Source organism: Ruditapes philippinarum, unplaced genomic scaffold (assembly GCF_026571515.1).
Source record: "Ruditapes philippinarum isolate M1 unplaced genomic scaffold, ASM2657151v2 ctg2483_1_1_1_1, whole genome shotgun sequence".
Taxonomy (NCBI): Eukaryota; Metazoa; Mollusca; class Bivalvia; order Venerida; family Veneridae; genus Ruditapes; species Ruditapes philippinarum.
The window spans coordinates 444,009-457,740 of NW_026865080.1; the positions used below are offsets into that span (position 1 = coordinate 444,009).

The following is a 13,732-nucleotide window of genomic DNA, read 5'->3' on the forward strand; positions in this document are numbered from 1 at the left end:
CGGGGAGCATAAAAACAATTTAAAAATATATGTCTGGAGTCTCATACGATATCCCCTGTTTATCACACATATTCAACTTTATTCAACATATGAATCTTGCCTTCTTTCTTACTGATATATTCATCTTGTTCCAGTAAAACAGTAAGTCTCTGGGCATTAAAAAAATCACAAAATTGTCACCAATTAACTTTGATCTTCTGCTGTCTTTCAATTTTGTCTCAAATGCAATCAATTAAAATCGTAATAACTAATGTGATATTGTAAACGATGTTCACTGATCTGCCTCTGCCATATAGGCATCAAGTTCAGAATCTAAATGGGACTTTGTTTTCGACATGTATTCTTCTAATTGGTTGTCTAATTGTTCTTTTGAGAAGCCTTGCTTATTTGCTCCTCCCCTCATTCCACCTCGGCCACGACCCCGCATTCCACCCCGACCACGTCCTCCTCTCTGGCCACGCCCAAATCCTCGGTCACCACCTCCACCTCCTCTGTTACCACGTCCTCCTCTGCCTCCTCGACTGAAAAATAAACAAGATCAACAATTGTAAATAACAAAGGAAGAATGTATATGCATTTGTAAACCATTTCTATTGCAACATTCTAATAAGTAAATAAATTCTAAATGTTGATCAAATGTTACATATCTAATGGCATTCAAAATGCCTTTGACAGCAAATCAGTAGGTTTTAATATCCTTTGATTAATTACTAGTATCTCTTTCTGAGCATCCAGTTTTTTTTACTACAATTAAACATGTATTATAATAATCATTACATCAATAAGATGATGACTCACTTAAAGGATAATCAACCAAACTCAAGGAAAATCACTTACAAAAGATGAAGTTAAAAGCAAATCCTTTAAACAGTTATACTATATAAGTGTCTAAAAACTTTAATGCTAGTTGTCTAATGAAATATAAAATAACTGATTATGTTATAAGCTAATGCTGCCTAGCATAAAATGTGAAAGATAACTAAAGAAATTTTAACTTCTTTCTTCTTATAACGTTGAAAAAATCTGTAATCCTTATGAATAAACATGCTGTTTTACATTTTATAAGTTTTATATTGCACCAACGCAAAAGATGTCCGGTTTTACTGGTGGAGGAAGAACCTCCAAGCATTATTTCATTATAACCCTAGTAGAACTACTGACATTCAGTTAGCTAACTGGATAGCATCCTAACATGAGAATCCAAAATCTTTGGCAGGATTCGAATCTACAGCAGTTAAGGATAAGTGATTCAAAGTCAACGACCTTTCCCATTCAGCCATGGACGCCCACATTATGTGACATAGCATCCTTAAAGACAGTAAATCAAACAGGAATAATATTTCTTCAATATATCACCTTTCTCATGTAGTGCTTTAGTATTTTCAATGAAATGAAACTATGACATAAACTATATTATGATGTTGGCTAAAGTCTTTAAAATGACAGAATATCAAGTTTACTTCTTACAATGTATAGCTAACACACATTATAATGTCCTCCTGACTTCCCACAGCACCAGGACAATTTTACAACTCTTTGCCCTCTGAATGTAAGCAGGGATATCAGTAACTTGTCTTTGCCATTTTGTGCAGTCAGACAATACTCTGAACTGATTGTTACTCAATTTTAACACTACGACAAATCATGATTCAAAACTCTTCTTCCTTCTCACTGGAACTCCCAATTTTATTCAAACTCTTCCTTTTTACCACATCTCCCAATTTTATCAGAACTCTCCCCTTTTTCCCCTACTCCCCATTTTATCTTAACTATTCTTCCTTTTTACCCCAACTCCCAATTTTGTCCAAACTTTACCTTTCCCCAGCTCCTCATTTTATTCAATTTTACCCTTCCCTTTTACCCAAAATTCCCATTTTATCTAAACTCTTCCTTAACTTTTACCCCAATTCCACAAATTCTAGACTTTCCTTTCCCTTTTACCCCAATTTCCATTTTATCTAAACTCTCCCTTCCCTTCTAACCCAACTCCCCATATTATCTAAACTCTCCTTTCCCTTTTACCCCAAATTTCCATTTTATCTAAACTCTCCTTTCCCTTTTACCCCAACTCCACATATTATCTAAACTCAATTTTCCCTTTTACCCCAATTTCCCATTTTATCTAAACAGGCCCTCCCCACAACTCCCCATAGAATTTTAACTCTCCCTTCCCTTTTACCCTTACTCACTATTTTATCTTAATTCTCCCTTCCCTTCATCCAAAATCCCCCTTCCCTTTAACCTCAACTTCCCATTTTACCCAAACTCTCAATTTACCAAGTCTTCCTTTATTTTTATACAATCTCTGCAGTCTAACACTCAAGTAACTTGTTGTTAATCAAAACTCTTCCACCCTGTTATTCAAACTCCTCATTTTATCCCCTTTGACTGTGTACATTGCACTGACAACATTATGGTTATCAATATGGATAGTAATTTACTGGCAACAGCGAAAACACAGGTTTAATGCTTGACATATAGAATTACTTCTAAAATTATACAACTTTTATCCTATAAAGATAGTACAATAAAGCTTTTATTTTGAGAGGACATAAATCAAAAATTTTAATAAAGCAAATAAGAAGCTTAACATTCTCAATATTGCAAGTGAAATTTTGCAAAACACACACTCAGACACTCAAGAAATTTGTTAAAACTATTGACTGTATCAAAATCTGAAGATGCTATAGAAGCAAAGCTTGCAGTGACAAAATTATTTTTTCCATTTTGAACTAGAGTGAACTCTTTGTGAACTAGAGACTCTGATGTTAACCTATTACCACCGAACAGGGGCCAGACCTTACCAGTGTAGTCTGATCCTGCTCTCCTTATAGTTTTTTTTGTTTTTTTTTCATATTCTGTTATTGAAATTCATTAAAAATAAATTATTAAAAATTAAAAAAAAATTTCAAATTCAAAGCAGTAAATACTACAAATGAAGCATGGATTTTGGGTAAATAAGACTTTATTTTTCCTGGATATAAATCATTTCTTACATCTGTTTTTTTTTGTCTTTATTTTGGTTTTACGTCCCACCGACACAGTATAGGTCATTTGGCGATGTTCCAGCTTTACTGGTGGAGGAAGACCTCGGGTGCCCCTCCGTGCATTATTTCAGGCACGAACGGGCACTCGAGTAGAACCACCGACGTTCCGTAGGCTAGCTGGATAGCTTCCTCACATGAAAACATCCAGGCCCTGTCGGGATTCGAACCTACAGCAGTGAGGGGATGCCCCTGTTTGGTTTTGATTCATATCAACACTGTATAGGTCACATAGCGACCTTTCAATTTAATGGAAGAATAATACCTAAAGTTCACAACTCTGAAACGCTCTTGAATAAGGAGCTACCCAAGTACAGTCACCGGCCTCTAAGCCAGTCAGATGGCTTCCAAACACTCAGAAATTTTAGCTATCAGTCAGACGGTAGTGAAAAGCAAGTGAAGTGATTTGAAGTATGGTACTTTATCAAAAGGAGGACCCATTCCTATATGGCAAAGCAGGATATTACCAAAAGATATTTTATTTTAAGTGAGACACCAGTATGTGCACTACTATACATGTATATAGCTTGTGAATATGTTGATATGATAGGTCAAACAAAGGTCAAATATTGAAATTTGTATAGATATCAGTGAATAAAAACAGGAGGTGAATATTGGATGTAGCTGGCAAAATACACAAAACTAAAGCTACACAAGAAAACTTACAAAAATGTAGCTCCCCTTGATCTGTATCAAATATAAAGTAAAAATTCTATCTAATCCTAATTTATAATGTCAACACATAATGATAAATTTAAACAGGAGCTGTCTGAAGACACGGCATGCTCAACTTATTGAATATTTGATGCCGTAAATAAAAGCCAGGACTAAAATTTAAATTATGATGCAATTTTTTTCTGTATTTTAAGAAAGCACTCCACAATGTTCATCATTTCTGTAGCAATGAGCAAGCATGTGACCATGTCAATGACAGTAAAAACAGAAATTTGTATGCTCTACTGGAAAAGACAACACTTTGAAGTCTGAGGTCAATCCCTCCAGTAACAAAGATGAAGAGGGAAAAGTATGTATATAACATTTCTTAAGCAAAATTCTAAGTTAAAATATCATACTGCACAAAAACTTCAATCAAAATCTGTACAATCATATCATCACCTTAGTGCAGTGACAGATTAAGTCCTTCTAAATTTAATAAGAGTTAACCAGTTATTGAACTAAGGTGATGATATGGCAACTTTTCAGCTTTATATAGAGAAGAACATCTTGTATGTCCCACATGAATTTTTTCAGGCACAAGCAGATACCAAAGAAGAAATACAGAGCGTCTACACTACACATGAAAGAATTTTAACTCTCGTGGAATTCAAACCTATAGCTGAAAGATACTATCTAGTGTAACTTTGACATGGCAAAATGGTTTAACTTTTATTAAGAAACACAAATTTTAATCACAAATGATAGCTGACCCAATCTGCAAGACCCCTCCCCCTACCCCAAAAACGGGAAGAAATCAATATACAGTATCAACACATCAAGCATATAAGATATTGGTCAATAAATGTAGGTGGTAGGAAAGTGTGAAAGAGGGCATGATAAATGGTCAGTAGGGGCAAATTAGTACAATAATGAGCAAATGAGAAAAAGGCTACTGTTAATGACTGCTGTCAACATATAGTTGACAAGAGAGTTTCATATAAGCTTTAAGCTTTCTACTCAATCCTGGAATAGGATGCAATTTATGTATTAATATTTTGTTTGAAAATATGGAAGGAATGAAAATATGGAAGACTATATAAGTATTGTTTAAACCAACAGACAACTGCTGTTAGAGTATCAATCCTCCCATAACTTTTGCTTGTTTGTTTGATTGGGTTTTACGCCACACCAACACAGTATAGATCATATGGCGAAGTTCCAGCTTTAATGTTGGAGGAAGACCTCAGGTGCCCTTCCGTGCATTATTTCAGGCACCAGAGTAGAACTATCGACGTTTCGTAAGCTAGCTTGATAGCTTCCTCACATGAAAGAATCCAAAGTCCCTGTTGGGATTTGAACCCACAGCAGTTAGGGGCAAGTGGTTTGAAGTCAGTATCTTTAGCTTAACTGAAGCTCTGAACTTTGTAAGCAAAAAACAACATATGCAGAAAAAGGAAATTATATTCAACTGGACAGATTCTATCATAAATGAACAGCAAATCCTTTATACAATTTTAGCAGTGTAGGACTTATTCTTAATTCTGAAAAAAAAATGAGTAATAGTGTCCCGAAAGTGTACTTCATGAAAATAAAAAGGTATATCATGCAGGAAAAACTCAAAAAAAAGAAGCAAGCTTTAAACAAGCACACAACTACATGCCCTTACAATTGTCCGTCTCCAGGACGACCAAAACCCCCACGACCTCGTGGACGACGATCGTCATCTTGCCATCTTTAAACAAATTAAAATACAGAAATTACTCACAGATTTTTTACGTTCTTAAGTAAAATAGTTTCAAACGTTGCTTTTTTTTTAAAATGCTGCCAATGACAGCTTTACGTCAAAATCTGAATATTTAAAATGCAAATAGAGCTACACCAGGAATGAAGACCTAGGAGCTTTCAGAGTTCATAGTAAGGGCAATGTTTCATGAAATGACTTATATATAGAATAATTTCACATCAACACTTACTGAGATACCTTATTGCCCACTCAAAAAATATGCTTACTCAATTTCAAAATGATAAGATAATATTCTGTATCACAATAAATATGCAAATTCAAAAATATAATGCTAAACAAGTTATTAGTTAACATTGCTCAGAGGGTCACATTGTTACAAGCCAAGGTGACAACAACATTTTACTGAAATGTTTTGAAATCTCACCTGGGTGAAAATCCCCCTCTGCCTCTGTTATTGAAACCACCACGCCCCCTCATGCCTCCACGCATTTCACCTGTAGAAACAGATAACAAGTACATTTAGCACCATAAACACTATTTAACATTTCCCATTTGAAGATGAAATTTTCGTAATTTTTTGTTTTGTTTTTTTTTGTTTGATTTTTTGGTTGGGTTTTACATTGCATCAAGACAGTATAGGTCATATTGCGACCGGAGTATAACCGCTGACTTTAAGTAAGCTAGCTGGATAACATCGTCGGATACCCATGGTTGATTAACATGTAACATAACAAGTAATCAACTGTGGGTAAAATGAATCAAATTGCGTCGATATACAGCAACAGGTGCGCAAAAATCGACCAATGAGACCGTGTCAAGCAAAATTGATATTCTTTGACAGCAAAGGTAAACAACTATCAGAAACAAAATATATATAATATATATTTTTTCTAGAATTTGCATTTCACCAAACGTCGTATAGAACAAGCTTTTTTGATTGGTTTTAATCGCCTCATGACATGCTGAGGAAACCAATGAAAAAGCTGTCTTTGACACACCTCTTATCGACTGAATATCTGCAAAAAGTCACATGGCTGATAAATGTTAACGGTTCGGCTGTGGGTATCCGACAATGGCTGGATAGCTTCCTCACATGAAAGAAGTCAAAGACCTTAACCCCGTAGTCATAATTGGTGAATATTTTTATTATTATTTAAAAGCTTGATCGAGGTGAAAGCTGTAAGCTAATTCAAAATATTCTCAAATTTCTTCAATGAAATAAGGGAGTTCACCCTTGTGTGGCTAAAATCTGTCTGTTGATTTTCTAACTTGTAAACTAGAGGGCTGTTCACAGTTCACTCTTTCTGCTGCTCAGATGAGTGAGCGACTTTTTAAATTGAATTCAGTAGCTATCTTGTGATGACAGAAGCAGCCCAAACAGTAACAATGTTTAAAAGCTATTGGTCTAATTATACACAAATACCGAAAGAAAACATTTACCTCTACCTGAACCATTCATTTGTTGGCCACGCCCACCTCTAAAACCACCACGCCTCCCACCTCTTGATCTACCTCTCATAGAATTGTTACCAAGAGACAGCCGTGCTTTAACATTGGTTGGACCTAGTCTTTGTTTTAGGGACTTCTGTTGTTGAAAGACCTGTCACAATTCAAGTGAAAATATTAGAAAACAATAGCAATATGTATTGTTTTTGAAAATTCAAACTATAATTTTTGCACCAGATATATAGCTTTATGCACTTTCAATATTGAGAAAAAAATGTACTAACAATTTCAAGAAAGTTAAAGTTAATCCCTTCATAGGTTAAAAAGATGAAATATCACGAAACAAACATAATTGTTATGCCAGGGCAACATAAACATGGGAGTAGAATATTGAATAACCCCACCATAAATTGAACAGTGAGAAGAAGAAAAAAAACAATCAGGACATGTATAATTAACTTTTAAAAGCAGTTCAAAATACTTCACATGTTGTGTGAAGTATTCTTAACTGCTTTTAAAAGTTAATACTGTTGACAAAATTAAAATTCTATACTTTTACATTACTGTTAGTATTACAACTTTTTTTTTCCATATTTACTTTTTCAGTCATACCTGTTGTGAAATTTAAAAAGATTTTGATTTGATCAGCAGAGGTAAGATGGCAAGGTACATTTTTTTACTCAAATTCTCACTGCAACCTGTGAAGCTTTCCTTCTTCTTCAGATATAAATACAATTGTTATATTGAAACTGTTATAAAGGAAGTCTATACCTGTTGTTTCTTCTGACGTTGAGGCATGCCTAGAGCAGCCTGTACAGCCGGTCTGTTTGCCATTTGTTGTGCAAGTCTTCGGTTCTGCTGCGTGCTCTGCTGGTTTGCTTGCATAGTTGCTCGAACCTCCTGTGCCGTAGGTGGTGGTGGTCTCATCTTCTGTATCTGTGTGAATCTTTGACGGAAATGGAGGTAGATTATCTCAAATTTTATCTCATAATTATCAAGCTTATATCAATTAAGCAAATACTTACTGAATATTGCATGTTCAAACTTTCCCACTCTTTTTTTCTTTTCTTAAGTTCATGCAATTTTTAAATCATGCCATATATTTTTCTCATGACTTTTCGAGCATATTGCCAATGTCAGAGAATACTGGAGCAATGTTTTTAAAAGCAATATATATGCTTATATTTATATTAACTTTTCATGCTAATATTTATCATACTTATCTTAGAAAGTAGCATAACATACAAGTAAAGAAATCTGATTATTTAATACCAAAATTGCCCATGTTCACCTATTAATTATATCCAATATAACTTATAAATAACAGGTGGGCCATATCTGTTTAACACTAATTGACCACTACTTTTTGACTAGCCTCTTCTGCATACTGCCTCCGGCAATAACCACATACTGCATTCTGTAAAATCAGCTAATCTTGTAGGTTGTTTTGGGCAAAAATTTTCATTAAATTACGATCACGAAGTTTTTTTATATCTTTTCGGTATGGCATTAAGATTAGAATAGAGATTTTGATAGAGAATCATGCCTGTGACTCTTACCACCTCCCTCCACCTATAATAGGTCAAAGGTCAGCTGGTCACAAGAGGTCATGATTACTGGCAGTTGTCATAGAGACAGGAAGAAAGAAAATGATAACCCATGACTCTTACCACCAGCCTTTCACTTCTGGATGAAGTCGAAAGGTTGGCTGGTCACAAATTACCACCAGAGAAATAAATTAGTGAGAAATAGGATTCTAAGTGCAGAGCTTTAGTAACAAGTAAACATAAATTATTAAATAATCTGCTTTCAGTTGCTTGGCAGTGTAAACCCTTGTGACTGGTATATTTCCTTTCAGCTCTCCCAGCACAAACATCTCCATGTAGTTTATGAATTTGAATTTCAAAAATCCCAATTTTTTCTTAAAAAGTTAAATACTTATAAAATTTGCTTCATGCTGAAAAAGATGGCTCTTGGGAAATCTTAAATTTATGAATATATAAATCTTGTAAACTTTCATCCATTCATGTAGAAGTAATTAAATATTAAGTATCAAGCATATTAACAGATAAAAGGAAAGAAGAAAGTTAAAAAGAAAGACAAAGGTTCATAAGTCTTCAAACCACAAGTTTTCAGAAACTTTTGCTCCAGTAAAATGGATGTTATTATTTACATTCTCAAGACTGCAATATAGCAATCTATAACTGGCATGAAATAAAGTAAGACTTAATCAAGTCTTGATGATTTTGAACAAAACAATGCACAACAGAAGCATTCATTTGCTTTTCCCTTCACATCTTTCTCAAAACTTCAAAAAGAAGCTTCTCTCTCAGGGAGGCTCTGGTTTAGCCATGGGACCAGTGGCTCCATATAACACATTCATCAATCTAATCTTCCAAGATCTACTCTCGGCAAAGCATATCCCTTCTCCTTTTGCATGATGTGCCTCAGCAAGGCTTGAACTTCCATCCAAAACTTCCGTTTTCGACCCCATTTTCACAAAATTCTGTTCTTATTTCTGATATTTTTAACTTTTTACATGCTTAAATACTATATAAAAGATTTTAGATATTTTTTCTATGGATCTGTCCAGTCTTAAAATAGAAACTACTTTATACTTCTCATAAAACACTTTCCATTTCTTAAAAGCTTTTTGAATGTTTATGCAACACTATTTTCACATATTCTGTAAATACACTCAAGTCCGGACTGACAAAAACATGAAAGCAGGAACAAATTCATTACTGCTGCAGGTCCTCACCTATCACTCAGGGTCACCTTTGTTGTGCTTTTTAGCACTATCTTTGCTGGAACAGCCGTCATCTACAATGAAAAATAAAAGAATCATTATAATACAGTATACACATGCAATTTCTAAACTTAATACTCAGATAAAAGATTTTAAGAACTAGACAAATTTACCCTTTCTCTCAGTAATTTAGGGCATTTTACCTGGGGGCAATATAATGCCCTATTCCCAAGTAAAAAATAGCCTATTTTATATCCCAGTTTCAAAATGAGTCACGAGTTTCAACACTATTGTGAAAGTTCTCTTTCAGCTTCCCTGATTAACGTTGGTGTGTTTGCGTGTTAACTTTGTACTATATAGTGCACTGTTTACTTTCTTTTGGTCAGATGACATTAAATTTGGTCTAGTTTCAGTTCACCAGACCTACAGGTCTTTGAAACAGGCTGTGAACAATTCCTCACCTATCTTCTATTAATTAATGCCAAACCCCTCACAGGGACGTAGACGAGATCGACTTTCAATTTAGTCACTTCAGAGAAAGCAAGAGATACAAGAGAATCCGGGAACCAGTCCCTAGTTCTTATTGAATAGACCCCTTGGTTCTTTTACATGCCCAGTGAATAGCACTGATACATGCAAGGATTACCTGGATTTCTTACCAGTATGCCGTTGACCCGTATTTTCGGGGGTTTAATGTTTTAAATTAAAGCCACCGTTTTTAAATTAATAGTAAATGGAAGACAAAAAACATCAACAGTGAGTAAAAACTATGACAAACAAAAAAGGAACCGTTTAAAATACGAAAATTTAACTATTTCAGTAAGAAATACTAATCTTTCTACTTTCACTATCGGTAGTCTGTGTCGCTCGGAAGCTGTCTCATATTTTCGGGGATTTTGATTGGATGGCCTCGTTTCGGTAATTACCTTGCGCGCGCACAAATTCTATACTGCACTCAATATATTTCGGGACATTGGTTTAAGTTAGGTATAAGTTCCGGTGATGAATTTTAAGGCGAAGATACGTTTTTTGTTCTTTTTTGTTGCTATGTAGTTGAAAATAACGTAAAGAAATAAGAAAAGAAAAAATTATAACTGTAATGACATTGACAGATTTATATTTATGTGTTTAATATGTTTAGTACAAATTCTTATGGTAGTAATTTATAGAAATAAGTGTCGGCGAAAACTTGATGCTTTTTTGGAGAGTCCAATCAATCGCACGAGCTGTCATCCACAACTGGACATGACGCCACGAAAATATGAGAACCCCCGAAAATATGAGAACAAGGCATACACCTCTAGTTAGGTGGGAAACACAGCCAGTGGTCTAATCAACTGAGCTATCGCGCTACTCTTCATAACTATATCTGTATAGATATCAACAGCTTTAAGAACAGATCTACAAATACTGTTGGTTCTAGCATATTACAATCTCAACCGGGAAAAAACTAAACAGATGCATTTATAATGAATTTATTATAAAAAAGGTAAATTCGGAAAGCTGTCAATTAAAAATCATTTTTTGAACATAACACAAAAATAAAGTTGTATTAACCAAAACAGTTAAATACATCAACATTGAATGAACAAATTACAAAAATATAGGGCGTGCATTTACTTTTATATAAACGATGATTACGGATAATTATTGTATATTCTTTGTTTTCTTGTCTGATCAAGTTTGTTGTCACCGGAAATGCCAATCTTGCCTATAGTAAATTCCAAAGTACGTACCATTTCCAGAGTATGGTGAAAACTGCCAAAAATCACTCTTTCGTTAGAATATAGCTCAATCTGACTAAACTATATCTTCCATGTAGATCTGATGACGACCGTATATTTTTCGCCTCCTTTATAATTCGGATTTACCGAGTAAGATTTTTTAGCCATGCAATCAAACCGGTTATTACTGATAGGCATTAGAAGAAGTATTAAAATACCGTTATCCGTGGAAGTTAAACAAATTGTTGAATTTTGTTAGAAAAGAATGTTTGAAGTTTTTTAAAAAAAAATAAACTTGAAATAATAGTCATTTTTAATGGGCAAGACTGTTTTGCAAGTTAACCTGCCGACTATATGGACAGCATCATGTTTGTTCTCGAAATCGTGAAAATTATCTACTCAGTATTGGTTTCCGAAAGGTTAAAATAAGAAACTGCATCGCTTTCAAAATAATGAAAGCGAACTAATGACTGGTTGTTTGAAAGAGCATGAGAAATTGACTGCCTATGGATAAATGTTAGATCCTAATGTGTAGCCTAATTCAGGAGCTGATTTTAATTAGGTTGGAATATACCTTAGATATTTCGCATCCAAATTAAATTAAAAGTTTAGTTTACCAAAATTCCTTCTAGGGCAACATTAAATTTATAAATATGGTACAAGATGTACATGTAGCGAAGTCGGAAGCAGATTTTTCTTTCAAGATATTTATTGATTGTTCTCAGAAACAAAATCGTAGGAATAAAAGTTCTGAATGTCAATTCACCATTCATTCATAACATGACTCAGGGCTTATAATTGAAAGGACATTAACATACATGTTGCCGGCTTGCGAGAGATTGATTGTGGACTTTCTTTGGGGATTCTATTTCTCTCTATTGTAACAGATAAAATTATTGTGAATTGTGTGAAATGTGCACTAAAATCTCTTTAACAATGTCTAATCCTAGTAAGCTAGTTCAGTAGTCAACGCTCTATTAGTTTCAAAACACGTTATTTGCTTTGACTTTGAAATGGACTGCATAAAAATGTTAATGTAATTTTAAACTTTTTAACCTGACAGCACCTTCAGTCAAAGCTCGGAAGTATCAAGAAAAATAGAAGTAATTAAATGGATATAAAAAACTGATGAAAGAGAATTGACCCTACCTGACGAGATACCCCTTTTAACATAGAGGATATTTTTTTTTTTTGAATATGTAATATCGAAATATATTTCACAAAGTGAACAATAGATTAAACATTTTTATTAGTAGCACAGCTGGTGTTCTTGCATGCAAAACAACAAATTTTCTATTTAGTTCATGCCTGTTAGTAGTTTAAGTTGTTTCTACAATTTTAGCAGTGTAACGAATGTGCCCTCGTTCAAGACGTCATCAAATTATGACGTCACATTGTTCTTCTTGAAAATTAAATATGTAAGATGTTACGAATTTTTTAAACATAAAAGTGCAAGTTTTTGTGCTTCTTGTAATCCACCATTTTACTTATGTCACTGTCTATTTCTGACATTATTTTCATTTACTTAAAATGCATTCTTTTCATCTGCATTCAAATACGGTCCGGCTACTGCAAAAATTATGTTCACCGTGGAATAATCAAAATATGATTTCACTTATATATATATTATGTGTTAATATATGCACAAGTCTGAAGAAAGGTTTATCACATTTTGATTTTATTGTGTTGGATGCTGATAAACATAACGATCATGCACTTTCAAAGAGTAAGATTGGCTTTTATATTTTTTTTATTTAATTACTTCAAAAGATAAACTTTAACTTTTACCAACCATAATCAATTTCTAAGTCCGACGTTTGGAATTTTGTTGATTTATATTATGTTATTGGCTATGCCAATAATAATCATTATATTGTATTTGAGTATTGTGTCCCTTAAAAAGATACTTAAATATTAAATTTGATATCAACCAAATACATTTCCAAGTATCTTGTTCTGAGTTCTTCTAGATAGATGACCTACACAGTGGACTAATTTATTTTTTACGGAAAATTATTAAACTTTTAAAAGCTGTAAGCCTACAGATGAGCCAAAATATTTCAAGAAATGCAATCTTTAGAAAAATGTATTAAGATCGTAAGAGAAGTAAAAAGATTCAAGACTTGATTAATTTCTTACATGTTATGTTCACAAATTTGTGTATATTTTGACCTCTTTTTTGTTCATTGGACGTGGATTGTAAATGCCGTTTGCATTACTTTCTATGTTTACTTCACAATATTTTATTTTTAAATACATTTTCAAAATTTTCCTGAAAATTAACATGAATCTGGAAGAAATCATGCTGTTTTAAGTGTATTTTGGTAGTTAATGGTGTATTTGAACATACCGTGCTTTTCTAACGGCA

The 13,732-nt window shown here is 33.8% G+C and overlaps 1 protein-coding gene across 7 annotated transcripts; it reads right to left on the reverse strand.

Moving 5' to 3' along the window:
* Positions 1 to 244: 244 nt before the first annotated feature.
* LOC132727742 (chromatin target of PRMT1 protein-like) lies at positions 245 to 11,391 on the reverse strand. 7 transcript variants are annotated; one of them, XM_060713311.1, is made up of 8 exons: positions 11,261 to 11,391; positions 9,653 to 9,714; positions 7,663 to 7,837; positions 6,892 to 7,045; positions 5,870 to 5,939; positions 5,368 to 5,433; positions 3,711 to 3,731; positions 245 to 521 (listed from the first exon to the last, which is right to left on the reverse strand). In XM_060713311.1, the coding sequence occupies exons 2-8, from the start codon at positions 9,712 to 9,714 to the stop codon at positions 272 to 274; spliced, it is 798 nt and encodes a 265-aa protein (XP_060569294.1). In that variant the 5' UTR covers positions 11,261 to 11,391; the 3' UTR covers positions 245 to 271. The 7 variants fall into 7 exon arrangements, with proteins under 7 accessions (XP_060569294.1, XP_060569293.1, XP_060569297.1 ...); XM_060713310.1 differs by having other exon boundaries at positions 6,886 to 7,045; positions 11,261 to 11,390; XM_060713314.1 differs by lacking the exon at positions 5,368 to 5,433.
* Between the last annotated feature and the right edge of the window lie 2,341 nt (positions 11,392 to 13,732).